This window comes from Muntiacus reevesi, chromosome 2 (assembly GCF_963930625.1).
Source record: "Muntiacus reevesi chromosome 2, mMunRee1.1, whole genome shotgun sequence".
Taxonomy (NCBI): domain Eukaryota; kingdom Metazoa; phylum Chordata; class Mammalia; order Artiodactyla; family Cervidae; genus Muntiacus; species Muntiacus reevesi.
Window position 1 is genome coordinate 269,612,161 of NC_089250.1, and position 22,731 is coordinate 269,634,891.

Below are 22,731 nucleotides of genomic sequence, written 5' to 3' on the forward strand. Positions count from 1 at the left end.
ATGAAATGATCTAAGAATGTGATTTATATGGTTTACAAAATGGAGGCGAATTTAGTAAACATGGATGGACATTAACTATATTAATATGACATTTCCAGAAAGAGTTTTCTATACTTACATCAGATAGAAGAGAAGGTGTACTTACTTCAAGCCTGCCAGATAATATGCATGATTTCTCTATGTTGCTGTTATAAAAATACCTTAGATTTTCATGAACTATCCTTGTTTTATGCTTAAAAAGCAACTGACATAATTATTGAAAACGTAGAGCAAACTTCTGTCTTACTTTGAATTATTCCCTGAACACTTATATCATGGTGACCACAGAGGTTTTCACATCAGTGACAAATACATCCATTCAGAGGTTTAGTGTGTATATAACATGACTGTGTTCTTAATCTTGTAAATTGGAGAATAAATGTAAATGATTCCCACTTCATATAGAAGGGCTTCTCTTACCATTGGGCAACAACCTTCAAAAACATAAGTTCATATATACAGTAGAAACAAATCACAGCATGTAGTAATTTGAGAGTTGAATCACATTCGTTTTGGTTCCTTAATAATCTCAAATAACGTTAACATAAACAAGGATACATTAATAATAATTATACCTCTACAAATATCCATCCCTTCATCTTGTGATCCATATTAACATATCAATTTTATATGCGTTTTACTTATGGAATACTTGCTAGTGTTTCTGCTTCAACAAAAGTGCTACTTATGAAATGCTTTCTAGTATGAATTCTCTGGTATTGAGTTAGTTTTGATGTTTGATTAAGCTGTTTTCTACATTTTTTAAAATTTATTTCATGTATCTTTCCAAAGAAAACACTCGTTTTTTCAAAATTGTATTTTCAGGACCAAATTTTTATCACTGATTCATTTCCAGGGTTTTCTGCAGTGTGAATTCTCTGATTGTGAGGGAGGTGATGGCTGTGAGGAAATCCTTTGCCACTATCCTTACATTACTAACATTTCTCTGCAGCATGAACTCTCTGATGTTGAGAAAGACTTGAATTATGGGAAAAGGCTTTGCCACATGCTGTACATTTATAAGGTCTCTCCCCAGTATGGATTCGCTGATGTCCAGTTAAAGCTGAACGTTGCTTAAAAGCCTTGCCACATGCTGTGCATTTATAAGGTCTCTCCCCAGTATGGATTCGCTGATGTTGAGTTAAAGTTGAACTCTGCTTAAAAGCCTTGCCACACGCTGTACATTTATAAGGTCTCTCCCCAGTATGGATTCGTTGATGTTGAGTAAGAAGTGAATAATTGATAAAGGCTTTGTCACATTCTGTACATTTATAACGTCTCTCCGCAATATGGATTCGCTGATGTTCAGTTAAACCTGAACTCTGCTTAAAAGACTTGCCACATGCTGTACATTTATAAGGTCTCTCCCCAGTATGGATTTGCTGATGTTGAGTTAAAGTTGAACTCTGCTTAAAAGCCTTGCCACATGCTGTACATTCATAAGGTCTCTCCCCAGTATGGATTCGTTCATGTCGAGTAAGAAATGAATAATTGATAAAGGCTTTGCCACATTCTGTACATTTGTAAGGTCTCTCCCCAGTATACATTCGGTGATGTTCACTTAAAGCTGAACACTTCTTAAAAGCCTTGCCACATGCTGCACATTTATAAGGTCTCTCCCTAGTATGAATTTGCTGATGTTGAGTAATACATGAACAGGAGATAAAGACTTTGTCACATTCTGTACATTTGTATGGTTTTTCCCCGGCATGGATTCCCAGATGTTCAGTTAAATATAAACTCTGATTAAAGGCTTTGCCACATGCTGTACATTTGAAATGCTTCCTTCCTGTATGAACTTTCCTATGTCTACTTCGATTTGGTGAGTTACCAAAGACTTTTCCACATGTATGACACTTGCAACGGTTCCGCTTACTCTGAACTATTTGCTGTTGAATAAGTTTTGAAGACTGGTTAACAAATTTACCATAATCATAACAATTATAGGTCGTCTCTCCAATATCTATACCCTTAGAAGTTTTAATAGTAAGACTTGAGCTTTGATAAAATATATTCCTACACTTATGATGTTTAGAATTGTTGTCTGAAAACTGATGTCCCTGTTGTTTCAGGAGATATGAGTCTTGGTCAACATTATGACCAGTTTCATTGCATGAAGAGCTTCTCATTCCATCATGTATACTCTTGTAATTATTGGGGGTGGAGCTCCTGCTTAAGGCATTCCTCATTTTGTTACACTTGGAAAGTTGTTCCACACTAATTATACCTCCATATGTATTGAATGATGGTTGAATAAGGTCTCTCCCATTATTATCAACATTAAAGATTTTGGAAGAAGGAGAAAATAGTTGTTGGTTGGAGAACAAGAATCCCTTGTTAAAGGATCCCTCAAATTGATTGTATTGGGAATTTTCCCCCTCATCTTTAAGTTTCTGGTTTCCAGACATGTTTGAATGTATATTTAATAGACACCTATGCTCAGAGTTTAGGTTTGAATGAGTATCTCCAGTAGAGACTAGATGACGTTCCAGACTTTCCACATTTCCCATCAGAGAACATGTATGTTTCAACAGATGATGTGGATCTTTGCTGACAAATATACACTTAACTGCAGATGTTGATGACTGAAATTGGCCATCTGAAATTGGTTTTTCCTTATTTGATTCACATCCTTGATTTCTTTTGGCAGTAATGTTTACTTTATGGGAAACTGAACCAACTTGGTTGTGTCCATCATAACATGCTCTCCGCTCTTTATATGCCCTCATAGATTCCCAGTCTTTGGTTAAATGTAAATTTTTAAGGTGATGTCTTTCATATATTCCTAGCTTTACTGTTGGGAGTAAATCTTCTAAGCCTGGCTTTTGGGTCCTCAAACACTGGGTGTCATGAGAATACACAGCTGAAAGATACCAAATAATAAGTTATTCTACTTACTATTCTTGGGAAATATAGTCTACAATTTACATAAAACTGGCATACACTTGGCTAGATGAAGCCTAAAACCGAGATAGAAGGGTTCAAGTTGGCAGAGCATTCAGAAGACGTGGAGTTCATCTCTCTCCACAAAAGCATCAAGAATACATCTTGAAGTGGAAAAATTCTCACAGAGCCCTGTGGAACTTGGGCAGAGGAACTTGGACATCTGAAAGGACAAGAAAGATTCCTGCTGAGCCAGGTAGGATAAGAGAGTGATGGAGGAAAGTGAAGAGGAAAAGAAACCGAATGGGACCCGCAAAACCCTGGGGGCATCTGAGGAGAGGCGAGGTCTCCACATGCAGGGAAGCCCCTCACTGGGGGGAGCTCAGTTGGGAACGAGGGGAGCCTCGTTCTCTGTGGGAAGAGAACACGTCAACCAGCGTGCAGGAGAGAGTGAGACCTGTACACAGGGTACTGTTCCCTGCCCTGCCCACCCAGCCTGAGAGGGTGTCCTCTGCTGCAGACAAGGGCTGGGTGCTGGAACGTGCGGTTTGGAGAGCAGACCCAGGCAGAGCACTGCGGTTGGCCGTGAGGAGATATCCTGAGTGGACGGGAGGGAGGGAGGAGCTCTGCAAATGGGATGCTTGTGGAGGAAGCCTGAACCACCAGAGAAGCAGAGCGGTGCTGCTGAGTGATGCCTGAAGGGAAGAAGCTCCTTGCTGCCTCTCTGCACCTGTGCCTGTCCCTGCCTCTCCAGACACTAGGAATGGCTCCCACCTAGGTGGGTGATCTCATGATCCCCACAGCTGCTTCCTCCTCCCCAGCCTCCTCCCTACCCGGGTAGACTCATGGGCTCCAGGGGCACATTCAGAACACACGCCTGTGTGTGGTCCCAATGTACAGGTGGTGTTGAAACCACAGCTGAGCACCAACGCCCTGCCACTAAGCAAGAACAGCTGAGATCTCTCCTTGAATCTATACAAACCATGGTGTTACACCCCACAACTGGCTTGGTAAACTCAGCCCCAACAGAACATCTGGATGGAAATGAGGCTTTGGCAGTCAAGACCAGTCTGGCTTTAGCAACTGTAGACGTTGTAGGCCTGCATATGAGGCATTTGGGCCAGGTCACAGTTGTGTGGCTGTCATGGCTAACGCCATGGCAGGCAGCCTAGATAAGGAGTAGACCTGGTTTCCCGGGATAACATAATTATCAGGCCTCCTGGATCCAGCCAATCAACATATGCCTAGCCAGAAAAAAGGGAACCTATCAGGGGAAAGCTGAAAGCCCCACGTTGGGCCAACAAAAATTACCTTGCAACTGTGTAACCAATCCGCTTACGCCAACTACCCACTGTTTAACCAATCCGCTTGTGCCAACTCCCTGCGGCTCTTTTTGACCTAATAAATACCCGAGAAACTTCGTCCTCACACACCTGGTGAGGGCGGGAGGCCCTGGCTCGAGTCAGTAATAAATTCCCCTATTGTGAGTTGTATTGTTTCGAGGAGTCTTCTTTCCTGACCGGGGACTCGGACTACGGGCAGAACATTTGGGGGCTCGTCCGGGATCCCTTGACCGGGGAAGAATGCTCTTTGGAACAAAGGGGAAAAAGGACAGGTAATAGCACCAATGCACACGCAGGTCTGGAAAAGACCAGAGTAAATCTGAGGCCCTGCTGTGAAGCAGGAAGGGGTCTGGTGCAGAAAGACCAGAGTAAATCCAAGGCCCTCCTAAAAGGCAGGAAGTTGTCTGGCTTTAGGAAAAGCTTTCCATGAGGGAATGGGTTAGCCGTTCTGGCTGGCGTGAGCCCAAGGCCAGCGAGCGCGCTGGAAGGCAGCCAGCTCTGCGGGAAGGAGACCTCCTCTCCTAAGCCCGAATCTGGGGAACAGTGAACGCCATTTGGTAAGGTGACCCTTGTTTCAGAGGATCTGTGTTGTCGGCCGATGTGTGTCTGTCTATGCGTTTTTCTGTATAACTGCCGGCATTGTCTCCTGTCTCGTTGTTCTCTGGTGTGTCGTTGTCTACTTCTTCCTATAAAGCCTTGGAGCCTCATTTCTGTTTCTGGGAGTTTCAGTGAACAGGCAGACAGTTGTCAGGGCAACTGACGAGTCCCGGCCAGGGCTACTCCCTGGCGGATTCTGAAGGCCTCCCAACAAGTCAGCCCCAGTAACGGGGGCCCGAGAGGGTGAAACTCTTTTCTTTTTTCTCGTATTCTAAACCGAGAATCTGGCCAAATAAAAACCCATCTGTGTGGGCACGGGACAGGCACTTAAGAGCTGATAGGGCGCCTGCCACTGGAAGACTCCCGTGAAAGGATAAGGGGGTCACGGAATGGGCTAGAAATCCCTAGGGTGCCCGCCCCCAGCAAGAAAACTTCCGTGCAACGACTAAGGCACTCAAATAGTTCCACGTAGCATACCACAAGCCCAACCTCCTGGCCGCCACCACTCCCGATAGGATTTATTGGTGGTAATTCTCAGTGACTTTCTTCTGACTCTTGCTATGGGGCAAGGAAAATCCTCCCCACTCTCTCTCATGACTGATCATTTCTCAGATGTCAGGGCTAGAGCGTATGATCTGTTGCTACTGGTTACAAAGAGTAAATTAATAACTTTTTGCTCTGCAGAGTGGCCCGCCTTCCAAGTTGGATGGCCTCCAGAGGGAACTTTTCAACCTCCTACTATTTGGGCGGTGAAAGAAAAAGTTATGGCTCCTGATCCCTGGGGCCACCTGAGCCAAGTCACATATGTTATGGTCTGGCAAGATCTAGTAGAAGATCCGCCCGAATGGTTAAAACGTTTTGTTCACAAACTCCCTGATTCTCCTAATGTACAGGCCCTGGTTATGGAAACTCCCACTCCCCCAGAAGAAACCAAGAAGAATAAGGGCCCAAAACCGGTCTTGCAGGAATCCTTGGACAGGAACCTGATTGACTTAGAGATGGAAGTTAGGCCCCCGCCATATGCCCCTTCTCCGTTGCAGGTTCCCGCGGGGGAAGAGCCTCCCTGATGAAACAGAAGGGACAAGAGAACCCCGATCCCAGAGAAGGAATAGAGGAAATAAGGGTGAGCAAGATCATGGGGACCCACAGTTACCTTCATTTACTGTACAGGCACTCCCCGTCCAGGTGGGACCAGCTAACCCGGATGGAGACCAAACCTATCAATACTGGCCCATTTTGTTTTTTCCCATTTTGTTCACTCGTAACCCCACCTGGGATGATTGCCAGCAGCTGTTGCAGGTGCTGTTCAACACGGAAGAATGGGAGTGAATCCTGGCAGAGGCGCAGAAACGGGTCCCGGGGGTCGACGGGAGACCAACCGCCCAGCCTCATCTCGTAGACGAGGGGTTTCCTCTGTTGCGGCCTAACTGGGATTTTGAGCGAGTGGAAGGTAGGGAGCGTCTCCGAGTGTACCGCCAGACTCTAATAACTGGCCTGCGGGCCGCAGCTAAAAAGCCAACAAGTTTGGCAAAGGTAAATTTAGTAAGGCAAGAGCCCACTGAGAGCCCGTCAGCCTTCCTAGAGAGGCTAATGAAAGCCTTTAGGCAATATACACCTATAGACCCCCAGGCTGAGGAATCACGCGCTGCAGTTCTACTAGCGTTTGTGAATCAGGCAGCCCCAGATATTAGGAGGAAATTACAAAAGATAGAGGTGTTAGGAGAACAGACAATACAAGACTTACTGAAAGCAGCTGAAAAGGTACTTAATAATAGGGAGACCCCAGAAAAAAGGGAAGAACGACTTTGACGAGAGAAAAAGAGAGACCAAAAATGCAGACCCTAAAAAAAGATCAGTGCGCTTACTGCAAAGAACGGGCGCACTGGAGAAAGGAGTGCCCTAAGAGGGACCTGAAGAGAGAGAATTTCCCCTGGAACTCGAGTTCTATATGCGGGGAAGACAGTGACTAGGGGAGTCAAGACTCGACACCCCTCCCTGAGCCCTGGGTAACCATACATGTAGAGGAGAAACCCGTTGGCTTCATGGTGGACACTGGCGCTCAACACTCTGTTTTAAATCAAAAACTGGGACCAATGTCTAAGAAAACCAGCTTGGTGCAGGGAGCCACGGGAACAAAAAGATATTGTTGGACCATGGAACGGAAAGTAAATCTCGGGACCCATTAGGTGTCCCATTCGTTTTTGGTGATACCAGAATGCCCAGCCCCTCTACTTGGACGGGACTTGTTGACTAAAGTTAATGCTCAGATCCATTTTGACCCTGGGAGAATGTCAGTCACGGATGGACTTGGACAGCCGATACATGTCTTGTCTCTAACTTTAAGAGATGAATACAGACTTTTTGTGCCTAAGCCCTCAGAGGTTATAGCACCAGATATACAACCGTGGGTCCACAAATACCTGTTGGCCTGGGCAGAAACAGCAGGAATGGGACTGGCTAAACAGAGACATCCGGTCGTCATTGAACTAAAAGCCAAGGCGACTCCTGTGAGGGTGAGGCAATACCCTATGAGCCAGGAGGCTCGGCGGGGGATCACTCCCCACATTCGACGGCGGATCACTCCCCACATTCGACGGCTCATGAATGCCGGAATTCTCAAGCGGTGCCAATCCCCTTGGAACACCCCCTTACTACCGGTGAAGAAGCCGGGGAGTATGGATTACAGACCTGTCCAGGACCTACGAGAAGTCAACAAGCGGGTGAGTGACATACACCCTACTGTCCCCAGCCCGTATACCCTCCTGAACTGTCTGCTGCCTGAGTACACTTGGTACACTGTGTTGGACTTGAAAGATGCTTTTTTCAGCCTACCCCTGGTGGCCCAGAGCCAGGAAATATTTGCCTTTGAGTGGACTGAGGGATAAGGCCAACCGGTAGTACAACTAACTTGGACCCACCTCCCACAAGGGTTCAAAAACTCCCCTACCTTGTTTAATGAGGCTTTGAGTGAAGACCTCTATGAATATCGGACTCGACACCCAGAGGTCATCCTGCTGCAATATGTGGATGACCTTATGTTGGCTGGAACCACAGAGAAGGCATGCAGCCGTGCCACTGGTGACCTCTTACAGACTCTAGGCACCTTGGGATATCGTGCTAGCACGAAGGCGCAAATATCCCGGCAAGAGGTCACCTATTTGGGGTATAAGATCAAGCAGGGGCAAAGGTGGCTAACTCAGGCCATGAAGGAAACAATATTGCAAATACCAGAGCCCAAGACCCCCCGCCAGGTGAGAGAGTTTTTGGGGACTGTTAGATATTGTAGACTGTGCATCATGGAGTTTGCTGAGAAGGCCCGGCCCTTGTATGATGGAAGTAAAGAGACCCCAAACTGGACTTGGACTGAGCCAATGAAACAGGCTTTCCAGACACTCAGACGGGCCCTACTAGAAGCCCCAGCCCTTGCCCTGCCTAACCCAAATAAGCCGTTCCAGCTGTTTGTAGACGAAAAGCAAGGAATAGGAAAGGGGGTCTTGATGCAATAATGGAGACCATGGAAGCCGCCGGTAGCATACCTTTCAAAGCGATTGGGCCTGGAAGCCTCTGGGTGGCCCCCTTGCATCCGCATCATTACAGCCACTGCCCGCCTCGTCCACGACGCCGACAAGTTGACATATGGACAGCAACTCTGGGTTTACACCCCCCACGCCATCGAAGGAGTTTTAAAGCAGCTGCCGGATCAACGAGGATACCACCCTCCAAAAGGATGACAAAGATGGATGGTACCGAGATCGAAACAACAACCTGATATTGCCTGCCATCCTGGGTCATCACCTATGTGAACACCTGCACACAACTACACACTTGGGAGAGAAAAAGACCTTGACACTTCTCCAGACAGCCTGCCTGAGTTTCCCTCGACAAAATGCAACTGTACGAGAGATAATCCAGGCTTGCAAAGCGTGCCAGCTGATGAGGACAGAGAAAAGGCAGCACACTGGAACGAGGTACCGAGGGAAAGAGCCAGGGCAACACTGGGAGATAGATTTCACTGAGGTAAGACCAGGCAAGTACGGGTATCGCTATCTGTTGGTTCTGGTAGATACCTTCTCGAGATGGGTAGAAGCCTTCCCCACTAAGGGAGAGACAGCAACAGTGGTTGCTAAAAAGATGTTAGAGGAGATAGTGCCTAGGTACGGGCTGCCAGTGACTATGGGCTCTGATAACGGACCTGCCTTTGTGAGCCATATTGTACAAGGGCTGGCCCAAGCTCTGGGGACAAAATGGAAGTTACATTGTGAATATAATCTCCAGAGCTCAGGACAGGTTGAGAGAATGAATCAGGCCCTAAAAGAAACTTTGACAAAGTTGGCAATAGAGACTGGCGGGGACTGGGTGATGCTCCTTCCCTTTGTGCTCTTTCGAGCGCATAACACCCCTTATAAGCTGAATCTTACCCCTTTTGAGATTCTGTATAGAAGACCCCCTCCTGTGTGTCCTATATTTGAGGGAAAATGCCTACCACCCCCTACCTTGGGACAATTTCAGCGAACACTGAAGACATTAAGGAAGGTGCATAGCCATGTTTGAAAATTAATTCAAGAGATACACGAGCGTCCAAGCAAAGGGACCATCCCCTCACATAATATTGGCCCGGGTGATTGGGTTTGGGTAAAATGACACCAATCTAAAACATTAGAACCTAGATGGAAAGGCCCTTATGTTGTTCTGCTTACCACTCTTACTGCTGTTAAGGTCGACGGGATCGGGCCCTGGGTTCACTGCAATCACGTGCGACAAGCCACCCCGGAAGAACAAGAAAAGGCACAAGCAGAATGGGAGGCAAGACCTCATCCGTCAAATCCTTTGAAACTGAAACTCAGTACGACGGGAGCCCTCTTAACTCTCCTGCTGATGACAGTTTTCATCGGCCCAGAGCAACCTGCCACAACCCCCATCAGCCAGCTAACCTGACTTGGGTGATCTACAATCCTGAGACTGGAGAAGTGCTTAATGCGAGCTCCAACGTGACCCCCAAAGGGACATGGTGGCCAGTACTGACCTTTGATTTGTGCGTGCTGGCGGCTGACGGTAATGGGTTTGGTCCCCACCAACTGACCAAGTTCTTTGCCCACAGCTCTTTCGGTCTGTTCACCCGTAACTGTGAGCGAAAATGCCCACAGTACTTCGAACAGGTGCCTGTCTATGTCTGCCCGGGGGGAGGAAGGGATCGGAACCAAATTGAAAAATGTGGAGGAGTTGACTCTTTTTATTGCGCCGCTTGGGGTTGCAAAACCATGGGAACAGTCCATTTCGCACCTCCAAGAATCCTTGAGCTCCTTGGCTGGAGTAGTAATACAAAATAAGAGAGGTTTAGATTTGTTGTTTCTGCAACAAGGAGGATTATGTACAGCACTGGGAGAAAAATGCTGTTTCTATATCGACCATTCAGGTGTCATACAAAAATCTCTTCAGAAAGTAAGAGAGGGACTAGCCCAGCGGAAGAGAGAACGAGAAGCCCAACAAGGCTGGCTTGAATCTTGGTTTCAGCGTTCCCACTGGTTGACCACTTTGATTTCCACTCTCCTGGGTCCATTCATAATATTAATATTGTTACTGACCTTTGGTCCATGCATTCTAAACCATCTGGTCTCACTAACTAGGGAGCGCCTAAATACCATCCAAGTTATGGTATTGAGACAACAATATCAGTCAATTTCACAGGGTAAAGAGAAAGATTCCTCTACAAAAGTATAAAGACAGGGGGGAAATGTGAGGCTGTCACGGCTAACGCCATGGCAGGCAACCTAGATTAGGAGTAGCCCTAGTTTCCCGGGGTAACATAATTATCAGGCCTCTTGGAGCCAGCCAATCAACATATGCTTAACCAGAAAAAAGGGAACCTATCAGGGGAAAGCTGAAAGCCCCACGTTGGGCCAACAAAAATTACCTTGCAACTGTGTAACCAATCCGCTTGCGCCAAATACCTCTGCTTTTTTTGACCTAATAAATACCTGAGAAACTTCGTCCTCACACACCTGGTGAGGGCGGGAGGCCCTGGCTCGAGTCAGTAATAAATTCCCCTATTGCAAGTTGCATTGTTTCGAGGAGTCTTCATTCTCGACCGGGGACTTGGACTAAGGGCAGAACAACAGTCTACTTTGCCCCCATAGCACCGCAGCGTGTCCAGCTCCACAATGAATGTACACCTGGGATACGACCACAGTGGATCTCTGCTGGTGACCTGGTGAAAAAAACATCTGAGAAACACCAGGGTCAAGTGCCAGCATATCCATGGTTCAGGTGGGGCCAAGATCAATGCCAACACAGGGTCACACAAGAGCTGGCACAGCACATGAATGATGACACGCAGAGCACTTTCCGAGGAGAACATCCCCAGAGGAGCAACACTCAGTGGCTTCCCTCCCAGTGGGTGTACTCCAGTCCCACTAGATCAGAAGCACCACAGATCACAGCAGAGCTAATTTCATATCTGGGGTCTCTGCTCCACCAATCAGGAAGCAGACCCCGCCACAGACAGTGACAGCCACAGAGGAAAGGCGAAGCGGCCCTCAAGATCCGGGCAGGCTCTGGTCACAATAGGAACTATCAACCCCCTCACAAGGGCATAAGGGCACAAGTCTCTGGACCACCTCACCCACCAGAGAGCAGACACCAGAGCAAGAGGAACTAGGATCTGCAGCCTGCAGAAAAGAGACCACAAACACAGAACATTGGACAAGATGAGATGCCAAAGGAGTATGGTGCAGAGAAGTCAAGATAGAAACGTACAAGAACAATGAAGCGAGGAGAAGTTCAGCAGTGTAATGAGTAATTTTTGCTTTAAATAATCAAATTTACAAACAAAACGTTTTAACAAATGCTTATGTCTACTATTTCTTTAACCCAATTACCACTCACGTTTTTATCTAACCATGTTCTAATAAATAGAGTCTAAAATAGCAAATGATATTGACCTAGAACTAATCAGAAATAGATGGCATAAATGATTAAGTCCTGGGATGCCTCACAATAAAGAAGATAGATTTAATAAGGTAAGAGTTCTTAACAAATCAAATGAGAAGTAAGACTTGAAAAATATGGTGAGAACACAGGGAACTCTACTCAACGCTCTGTGGTGACCTAGATGGGAAGGAAACCTCAAGAAGGGAAATGTGTATACGTACCTCTTATTCTTTCTGTATAGCAAACCTCACATAACATTGTAAAATAGCATTATTGGAACAGAAAAATTTCTTCTTAAAGATTTCTCTATATAATCTATAAGCTGAATAATGAAGAAGAATCAGAAAAAAAGCACTGTGGGAAAAGTTCTAAACTACCACGTCAATAATTTCTTTAAAAACTCCGTCAGTTAAATAAATATATTAAAGCATTTTAGCATTAATGAATTGGGACAAACATACGTAACACATTTAATATTCGTTCATATAAAAAAATCGAAGTTGTAACATAAAATTCAGATTTGCATTTTCTCATTTTAGTGAGGTGTCTTATGTGAAGAAGGAATCCATAGGGCCTGGACTCCATCTCAGGCCTGTCTGTGCTGATCGTGCTCAGCCACCTCTCCAGTGGACTCTGAACTCTGCTTAGTGCCTGTGGGATCGACAATGGAAGGATAAGACACCCTCTGGACAGGGGAACCTTGAAGATCATATCCAGGTTCCTCATCACCTAAGAGAAAACAGACACTAATTACCCCTGCCTCCTGACACTATCAGAATGTAAGCACAGGCTTACCGGTTATTAACTGGTTGGAATGTAACCGTGGGATTATTGATTATTAACTGTTTGAACACATAACACGTGAATGATGGGCTTATTGTGATTGTATTTACCCTTCCTTTGTAAGCATCAAGGGATTGGGGTGGTGGTATCGGACATGTACACATGGGGTATAAAAGATTTTCACAAATGCTGGTTGGTGCCCTTGGCCAAGAGGAGACTCTGCCTTGGGCCCGCCGGTGTAATAAACTGCACTCCACTATCTGCATTGTCCTTCTGATTGAGTTTGTTTCCCAGAAAGCGTGGCTAAGACATTTGGTGCATTGGCCGGGAAGCGCCTCACTTTGAGGAGACAGGTCTCATTTGAGGCCACCCCAAGGCTTTGTAGTTTGAATCTCCTTGAGGGGGGGAAGGCGCCTCACCCCTCTGGAAGGATTGTGCTTCTTAACGCCCGGACCTTTCACGTCAGAAGGTAGTGGACGGCAGCAGGGGAACTGAGCACTCAGGTGAGGAGGAACCCACCCAGCAGCGTGGAAGAGGGGGCCTGATCGCCCCCCCGGGAGGGACTAGAAGGAGCGGGGACCCACAGGAACCTGGAATAGGCAGGCGGCGATTGCTTGGTACACAGGTTTACGAGCGTGCTAGGGTTTAGGAAGGAAATTTATGATGGTCGTTTAGGAGGTGTGTCCACGCCGTCTCAGGGAAAATTATTACCAAGCCATCGCCAGGGGATTTTTAGGATAGGAAGCTGGTCCTTTTATGCTCGTATTCTGCCCTCCCCCAGGAGGTGTCCTGTCTGCTGTGAATTTCTTGACCCCCTAGGAATTGTTAGGCTAGAAGGAGGGGGTTACAGAAGTGAGTATGAATTGGCTTTTCCGGAGATGGCCTGGGACATGGGATATTTAACCCATCTGTGTTTTCATTTGCACCTGATCAAGCCCACCAACGCAGAATGGACTTTAAGGGAGAAACAGTCTTGGACCATGTGATGTTCTGGTTCAGCTATGCTGACCGGCAGGTGAAGACAGGACGATCCCGCTTCTCCCTCTGGGGTCTGGCAGGTAAGGCTCTTCTCACCCCAATTAGGAAGGAGGCAGAATGGCAATTTAAGTGTCACTGAGTGGAAATATGAGAAGTACATAGGGTACTGAGAACTTCGTAGACAGAACGAAAAGGAAAAGTACAAGAAGGTCTGAGAAGGGCAGCAAGATGGGGGGAAGTGAAACTAAGGCAACTGTATTAGAGTGAAAATTTGAAAGAAGGGATTAGGAGGAGACTATGGGGTGAAGATGAAGACTAACTGCCTCCACATACTCTGTGAGGTCGAATGGCCCCCTGTGGGAGCAGGATGGCCATCAGAGAACACCGTGAACTTAAAAATAGTGGAAGCAATCTACACAGTAGTCACAGGAGAGCCAGGACACCTGGATCAATATCCATCTATTGACTCATGGCTAGGGTTAGCTTGAGACGCTCCTACTTGGACAAGGTTATGTATTCAGAAGGGAAAGGGGAAAATATGAGGGGCACAAAAATTGACTAATGATAAAAAAGGAAATTCTACAGGATTTGGACGGGGATGACCTGACCCCTCCCCGATGCTGGACAATGACACGCCTGCCTCCCAGTGCTCCACCAGGACCGGAGGCCTCCTTAATGCCCGATCCAGGGCCACGTGAAGTTTCTGCAACAGCCGCTGCTCCTCCGCCAGCTTTCCCGGAGTTCGTAGAGCCTCCGTTTGGGCAGGCTCCGATCCCAGTGACAGAAGCCTCTGGCCAACACTTCCAGCATCCGGCTCCAACCGATACTCCCAAGCTATACCCGCCTCTCCCGGTGAGTACTGACAAGAGGGGGAGGGAGACGTTGCCGTACTCTGCCAGAGAGCCAGAGGGAACGAAAGAGAACAGACAAGAGACTTACAGTGCAAGCTTCTGCTCTGTGAAAGTCTGTCTCCAGCCCTCCAGAAAACTTCATTTGCCCCATGGACAGGACAGTCCTTCAGCCAGTCCCACGGGAGGCCCTGGGCCCGTTACAGCCAAACCAGTGTGCCCGGTGCCAAGCTTTTGGCCACTGGAAAAATGAATGCCCTAAGGCAAGGAAGGAAGAGGAAGCTCCCGCAGTTGTGGGGCTTGCTGATTTGGAAATTAACTATGGCTGCCAGGGCTCAGAGATATCAGGTCCCCTAGAGCCCATGGTGACCATAAAAGTGGGGGACCAAAAAAAAAAAAAAAAAAAAAAAAAAGTGGAGGACCAAAACATTGACTTCATGGTGGATACAGGAGCAAAACTGTCGGTAGTAACAAAACCTGTGGCACCACTGTCCAAAAAGACTGCCGCTGTAACTGGGGTATCGGGAGAAGAGATGATTAAACCATTTTGCCACCACAGAGAATGTCTGATGGGGGGGGGGGGGCACCAACTGACTCATGAATTCCTCTACATTCCTGAGTGCCCAGTACCCCTGTTAGGAAGAGACTGGCTCTCCAAACTGGGAGCAAAAGTGACACTCTCCCCTGAGGAGAAGCCCACCCTCTGGACGGACTCTATGACTTATTTGCCCTCTCTCTCAATAACAACCCAAGATGAGTGGAGGTTGCATGAGCCTCTGAAGGCAGAACCGGGTGGGCCAGAAGAGCATGAGGGAGGTAACTCAATTATTCCCTGATGTCTGGGTGGAAGACAACCCCCCCTCTCCCCAGGCTGGCTAAACATCACACCCCAGTGATAACGGAACTCAAACCAGCCACCATCCCAGTTAGAGAGTGCCAGTACCCGCTATGGATAGAGGCCTGAACGGGCATATTGCCCCACATCAATAGATTGAAACAAGCAGGCATTCTAGTTGGCTTGGAATACGCCAATCCTGCCAGTCAACAGGGAAGGAGGACAGGACTATAGGCCTGTATATGATCTCAGGCTAGTCAACCAGGCTACTGTGACTTTACACCTCATGGTTCCAAACCCCTATACCTTACTTAGCCTCCTCCCACCGAGGACTAAAGTTTGTACTTGCCTAGATCTCAAGGATGCCTTCTTCTGCGTATATCTCCCTCCAGCGTCACAGCCCATCTTTGCCTTTGAATGGGAAGTTCCACTCGGGAGCACCAAACAACAGGTCATCTGGCCTCCCCCACAAGGGTTTAAAAACTTCACAGCCATCAATTGGGAAGCCTGGCTTCTGACCTGGACTCATTCCATCCAGAAGAGTATGGATGTTGGCTCCTACAATACAGGGATGACCTGCTGGTGGTTGCCAAGACCGAGGAAAAATGCTGGAAAGAGACAAAAGCACTGCTCCAGCTGTTGATGAAAGCAGGTTACCCGGTGTCGAAGAAGAAGGAACAGATCTACAAAGAGGAGTGAAGGTATCTGGGGTTTGTTTTAAAGAAGGGCTCAAGGTTCCAGACCCTAATTTGGTCCTATATACTGATGGCACTAGCCTGATAAAACAAGGACAATGGCTGTCAGGTTAGCCAAGGCGGAAGGGGCCATCAAGACTGAAAAGGGATGGTGGGTATTGCCAAGTGGCAAATTATTGGCACTGGAGGAGCTGGCACATATTCTGGTAAGCCAGACACACCAAGTGACCCACCTGGGCCATGCTGCCTGCTCACAGGTGAATGCTGCCTCTCGGGGATTCAGACAAAATCCTCCGGGTATTCAGCTGAAAGGCACACTGCCCCTTGAACACCTGGGAGTGGACTTCACTGAAATGAAACCTCACCGACACTACCATTATCTGCAGGTCATGGTATGTACGTTCCCGACATGGGTAAAAGCTTTTCCTACCTGGACTGAAAGAACATCAGAAGTAGCCCGGTGCCTGCTTAGGGAAATGGTTCCCAGATTTGGATTTCCTACCAGCATTGGATCAGGCAATGGTCCGGCTTTTGTAGCTGATTTAGTACACCAAGTAAGCAAAACTTTAAACATCAAATGGAAACTGCACACTGCATATAGGCCCAGAGTTCGGAGATGGTGGAATGAGCCAACCAGACACTTAAAGAGACTCTCCAAGTGGATCAGAGAGACTGACAGCTCCTGGGTGGACTTGCTTCCGACCGCTCTGCTCAGACTCAGGATGACCCCACAGTCCCAAGGCTATTCTCCATACGAAATTGTGTATGGGAGGCCTCCTCCCATAATAAAACAGGAGTCAACAAATTTGCCTCAGGTAAGGGGGATAGGATTTCACAGCAGATGGAACTGGGTAAGGTAATAAATCGGGTAACTAAGTTTGTACAAGAAAGGGTGCCGTTCCCCCTTGGGGAACAGATTCATGAGTTTACACCTGGTGACCAAGTATGTGTCAAAGATTGGAAAGATGATTTGCTAGCCCCTTGGTGAAAGGGCCCTTATGTTATTCTAACTACCCCTACGGCAGTTAAAGTTGCAGGTATTGTCCCTTGATCCATCATACGAGGGTGAGGACAGCATACCACACAGACCCAGAAAACGCTGAGTGGACTGCACTGAGGGACCCCACTGACCCTCGAGAGACTAAGACCATCCTTAAGAAGGAGGAAAAGAAGATCCCGGACGAGCCCTTCAGGATGAAGCCGCACAATCAACTCCTGCTGCTTGGCCTCATCAACGTGATTTTGAATTTAACTTCTGTCTCAACTCAGGACAATGTTTACACCTCATGGGCACATTCCTACACGGACTTCCAGAACACCTACAACTTCTGGGTATGTAGGACTATGCCTCTGTCTGTGAAGGATGGACTTCCTTGGAGGGTGTCAGCGCGCTGCCAAGCAGATTTTAAACCACTCTACTCTTTTCTGGGATGACAAAGAGACTTTCCTCTCTCTTGTCAATCATAACCTCTCCTTGCTCTCTTGGTGTAAGACCTACAGTCAATAGACTCGGATCATGGGGTTACATTTTATATAAATTCTAGTATAGCAAAAGCCAAACCTACAAGCCCCAGTAAATCTACCTTATTTACATGCTAGGTGGACAAGAACTGTTTCAATGGTATGAGTATATTGCTGCCTTTTTTGTACCCTCTATAGGGACAACAAATATATTATGATTAAAGTAGAGGCCTTGACTAATTTCACAAACAGGCCCTCCTAGATAGAACAGAAGCCATCCAAGCCTTAAATGAAGAGCAAATCTAATTGAGAAAAGCACTAATTCATAATAAAATGGCTTTGGACATACTCACAGCTGCTCAAGGAGGGACCTGTGCTATACTTAAGGTTGAATGTTGTGTATACATTCCTGACTTATCTGACAATGTATCAACTACTTTAGATGACATGAAAAACCAGCTAAAAGCAATGTCAAATGAGAACATTCCTTTCTGGACTTCGGTCCTATTTTGGGTGAAGAGCGATTGGTGGAAAACTATATTTACCACTGTTATAGTTGCCTTGATAGTTCTGCTTTGTGGACCCTGACTTTTACCATGTATTATGAAATTTGTAACCCAAAGGTTGATGTCATTCTCCCTAATTGGCAGTTGGAGAGCCGGGGTGCAATATATCCCTATGAATGATGCTCATAATATGAGTTAAGAGCATCAAGATGGGGGAGTGAAGAAGGAATTCATAGGGCCTGGACTCCATCTCAGGCCTGTCTGTGCTGATCGTGCTCAGCCACCTCTCCAGTGGACTCTGAACTCTCTGCTTAGTGCCTGTGGGAATGACAATGAAAGGATAAGACCCCCTCCGGACAGGGGATTCTTGAAGATCATATCCAGGTTCCTCATCACCTAAGAGAAAACAGACACTAATCACCCCTGCCTCCGGACACTATCTATCAGAATGCAAGCACAGGTTATCGGTTATTAACTGGTTGGAATGTAACCATGGGCTTATTGATTATTAAGTGTTTGAACACATAACACGTGAATGATGGGGTTATTGTGATTGTATTGACCCTTCCTTTGTAAGCATCAAGGGATTGGGATGGTGGGTTTGGACACGTACACATGGGGTATAAAAGATTTTCACAAATGCTGGTTGGTGCCCTTGGCCAAGAGGAGACTCTGCCTTGGGCCCTCCACTGTAATAAACTGCACTCCACTCTCTGCATTGTCCTTCTGATTGAGTTTGTTTCCCGGAAAGCGTGGCTATAACAATGCAGTGAAGAAAGAATTTGAGTATGAAATTTTCAAGGTCATATGTGTAGTTTCCAGTGGACTGGAAATTACATGGTAGAAAACAAAAAACATCTGTCCCCAGTATTCCTAGAAGTTTGGCAATTTTTTCACAGCTCCACCCACACACTTCTGACTAGGGACAGAATCAGCACTTTTAAAAGGACTTAATATAGTTACTCAGAAATATGCACAGATTTTCTAAAACCTCCCCAAAAATGGACGAGTTATCAGGTCATGAAGGTTGTTCCAGGCGATGACAAATATTTTGGTTCGAACTGCAAATGTGAAAATTAATCACTGGAGAAAAAATACACAAATAATAGAAAGAATCAGGAATGGGTCAGGAGATGATACTCTATGACAGTGACAGAAATAAACCTACGCTAATCTAAAATCATCTCCACTGAAGCAGACCTTCTCAAACCACACGACAAAGTATGACTTCCTCCACAATGCTTGTCCCTCTCACCCGAGTTATCTGCTTCGTCCATAGACACATACCTGGGTATATGGCTGTCTCTATTCTCCTTACATCCCAGGGATCCTTCATTTGCTCCAGAAACGTGACCAGGTCTGGCTTAGAGACCACAACGCCTGTTCATCAGAAAAAGCAATATGTGTTTTCTGAGAAAGTCATCTATTTCCATGCAATATGTGTTCAGGAGAGGGAGAAGTCAAGGTAAAAATTTAAAATAGCACTAAAAAAATGATTTCACCAAATAGTTTATTGGAAGCATCTTTAAAAGATAAATGCATCAAAATCAGATTCTGATATTATGCTCAAGTACTACTAAGGCAAAAGCCGGTAGTGGAATTCCAGTTTTACGAGGAGAGTGGCACTATTTTATAACACAGAAGTTACACAATTACCACGAACCTAGAATGAAGAATATGCAGGTCAAGAAGCAACAGTTAGAATCGTACATGGAACAGTTGACAGGTGGCAGAATGGGAAAATGCAGGGAGCCAACACACGGGACCCCGCCCTTGGAAAGGCCATAGGGGAGAAAAACCTTACGGGCAAGGCGAAAACCTTACAGGCAAGGCGAATCAGGTTATCAGGGGTTTTTTGAAAAGGCCAGCTCACGAGATCCCACCCATGACAAGGTCATGAGGAGAAAGCCTGATAGGCAAGGCAGATCAGGTTTTCAGGGATTTCGGAAAGCTGCCCCCGGCTCTCACCTTAAAGATGATATCTGTCTTTCTGATGCCTGCCTCAATGGACTACTCCCTAATTTCTCTGACACAGGCAGGAAGGCCTTCCCCGATCTCTTCCCAAATAAGAATCAATTTAGAATTTTAATCAATAAGTTTCCCAGGTGGTGGTATTTTATGAAATTATTTAGGGTGAAAGGAGTGTTTTAATTTAAACTCCTTTGCTGGTATTTTAGTTTGTTTGGCAAATGCGTTTAGGTCCTTGGTACTAATATGCATGATTGCTTATAATATCCTAATCATAAAACAGCATAAAGAACCTGATCACCTAAAGTCTTTAGTAGGCACAGAGCCCTTCGGGGGTGAGGAAGCCCTATGAGAGAACATAAAAATATTATTCTAAAAGTGGTTATAGTTAAAGATTTAGAAAAATAAGACTTTAAATTTGTTAATTTTAACCAGGAATGCTAAACAGGGGCTGCCTCACTGGAGCTGCAGAGTCTTTGTGTGGTAAACCTTTTAGATAAATTTAACTGATAACTTCTGCAAAAGGACTGACCTTTGTGTTCATTAAAGAATAGATTACGGAAAACAGCTTTGCATTCACCTAGGTCATAAAATGTCAATAGGCCCCAAACCAGAAGATAATGTACAAGACCCTCATAAACAAAGAAGATTGCAGAAAACACCCTGGTTTCGTGAAGGACAAGCTGACGTAATGTTAAAGTATCTTCCCCTTAGAAATGTACAAACTTAGGGTATAAAAGCTATGGTAAAAAATAAAGCATTGCCAGACTCTTCCAGACCCTCTGCACCCCCGTCTGGTCATTCCCTCTCTCTCTCTCTCTCTCTTTCTCTCTCTCCCTCGCAGACTTGGCCCTATCAAGGCTGGTCTCACGTGTCTCTCTCTCTCGCCGACGCCGTTCATCCTGAGGGTATCCCCTGGATCCTGCCGAGGCTGGACCCCGGCAGGAAAGAACTACATCAAGGCTGTAGATGGCCACCCTGTTTATTTAATTTCTATGCAAAGTACATCATGCGAAATGGTGGGCTGCGTGAATCACAACCTGGAATCAAGATAACCAGGAGAGATATCAACAACCTCAGATACACAGATGATGCCACACTAATGGCAGAAATTGAAGAGGAATTAAAAAGGCTTTTGATGGGGGTGAAAGAGGAGAGTGAAAAAGCTGGCTTAAAACTCCACATTCAGAAAGCTAAGATCATGGCATCCAGTCTCATCACTTCATGGCAAATAGATAGGGAAAAAGTGGAAACAGTGACAGATTTAGTTTTGGGATGTGGGCGTGGGCTCCAAAATTACTGCAGATGGTGACTGCAGCCATGAAATTAAAAGATGCTTCACTTTGGAAGAAAAGTTATGACAAAGACAGCATATTAAAAAGCAGAGACATCACTTTGCCACCAAAGGCAAAAGCTATGGTTTTTTCAATAGTCATGTGTGGATGTGATATTTGGAACATAAAGAAGGTTGCGCGCCAAAGAATTGATGCCTTCGAACTGTGGTGCTGGAGAAGACCCTTGAGAGTCCCTTGGTCAGCAAGGAGATCACACCAGTCAATCTTAAAGAAATCAACCCTGAATATTCATTGGAAGGACTGATGCTGAAGCTCTGATACTTCGGCCACTTGATGCGAAGAGCCAATTCATTGGAAAAGACCCTGATGCTGGGAAAGATTGAGGGCAGGAGAAGAGAGTGCAGAAGATGAGATGGTTGAATAGCATTATAGACTCAGTGGATATGAATTTGAGCAAACTCTGGCAGTTAAATAGGCTAGGGAAATCTGGCTTGCTGCATTCCACGGGATCGCAAAGAGTTGGACATGACTTAGCGACTGAACATAAGGAGGCAGGTTACATCAAGAAAGAAGGTTACTTTCGCCTGGAAAGTAGGGATGTTAACCTCTACTGGACAAACCAGGAAATTCCAGGAGGCATTCTAGAATGAATGAACCAAAACCCTGAGGTTACATAAGGGATTCTGGAAGCAAGTTATCCTCACCCAAGCAGGCCAGATTCCCGTAGTTCTCTAACATCACGTCCCTGTACAATTCCCGCTGACCGAGGTCCAGGCATTCCAACTCCTCTTGAGTGAAATCTATGGTCACACCCTAGAATGCCAGCAGCCCCTGAAATATAAAGGACATAAGCCACGTAGACCTGGGAAGACTTCCTAATGTGACCCAAGATGAAACCAGCAAGAGAAATGGTTTTGATTTACGAGAATGTCTGGTGTTACACAAGAGTATAATTTTTATACTGCTGTATTTTCCACAGTATTTATAACTCCAGGAAAAGAGAATGAGATATGATCCACAGACCACTATAAAAACAGTTCTGATCTGGAAGAGAAATTATAAAACAATCACATCAACATTGACCTATCTATTTTTGAGAGTTGTACTCGTGTGACACAGAATAAACTGTCTATCAAGGAAAGTGTGTTAGTCACTCAGTCATGTCTGATTCTTTCCGACCCCATGGACTGTAGCATGCCAGGCTTCTCTGTCCATGGGATATTTCAGGCAAGAATACTGAAGTGAGTTGTCATTTCCTTCTCCAGGGGAATCTTCCCCACCAAGGGATCGGACCCGGGTCTCCCATATTGCAGGCAGAATCTTCACCATCTGAGCCACCAGGGGAGCCCCCTATCAAGGAACCAGGAACTATTTTTAAAAACCATGATGCTCTGATCTAAGAGTTCTGGAGAGGGGCCAATGTGCCGCATTTTTAACAAGCTTATTTTCACTAGTAATTTTGAAAACTCTGATACATGAGTGACCGTTTTGAATAGCAAAGAGGTAGACCACTAAGGTAAGAATTGATACTTAACTTTGAATTTTAAGTGTTTTACAAAATTGACAGGTCTGA

The 22,731-nt window shown here is 46.0% G+C and overlaps 2 protein-coding genes across 2 annotated transcripts in view; both read right to left on the reverse strand.

Moving 5' to 3' along the window:
• The window catches only part of LOC136161629 (small ribosomal subunit protein uS14-like), a 539,148-nt gene that overhangs the window by 322,848 nt on the left and 193,569 nt on the right, over positions 1 to 22,731 (reverse strand). The gene's annotated exons all lie outside the window — the stretch shown is intronic.
• On the reverse strand, positions 861 to 6,254 carry LOC136157553 (zinc finger protein 135-like). Its single transcript, XM_065919403.1, is given in 3 exon segments — positions 861 to 2,099; positions 3,414 to 3,520; positions 6,134 to 6,254. Coding segments are annotated over 3 exon segments (1,467 nt in total).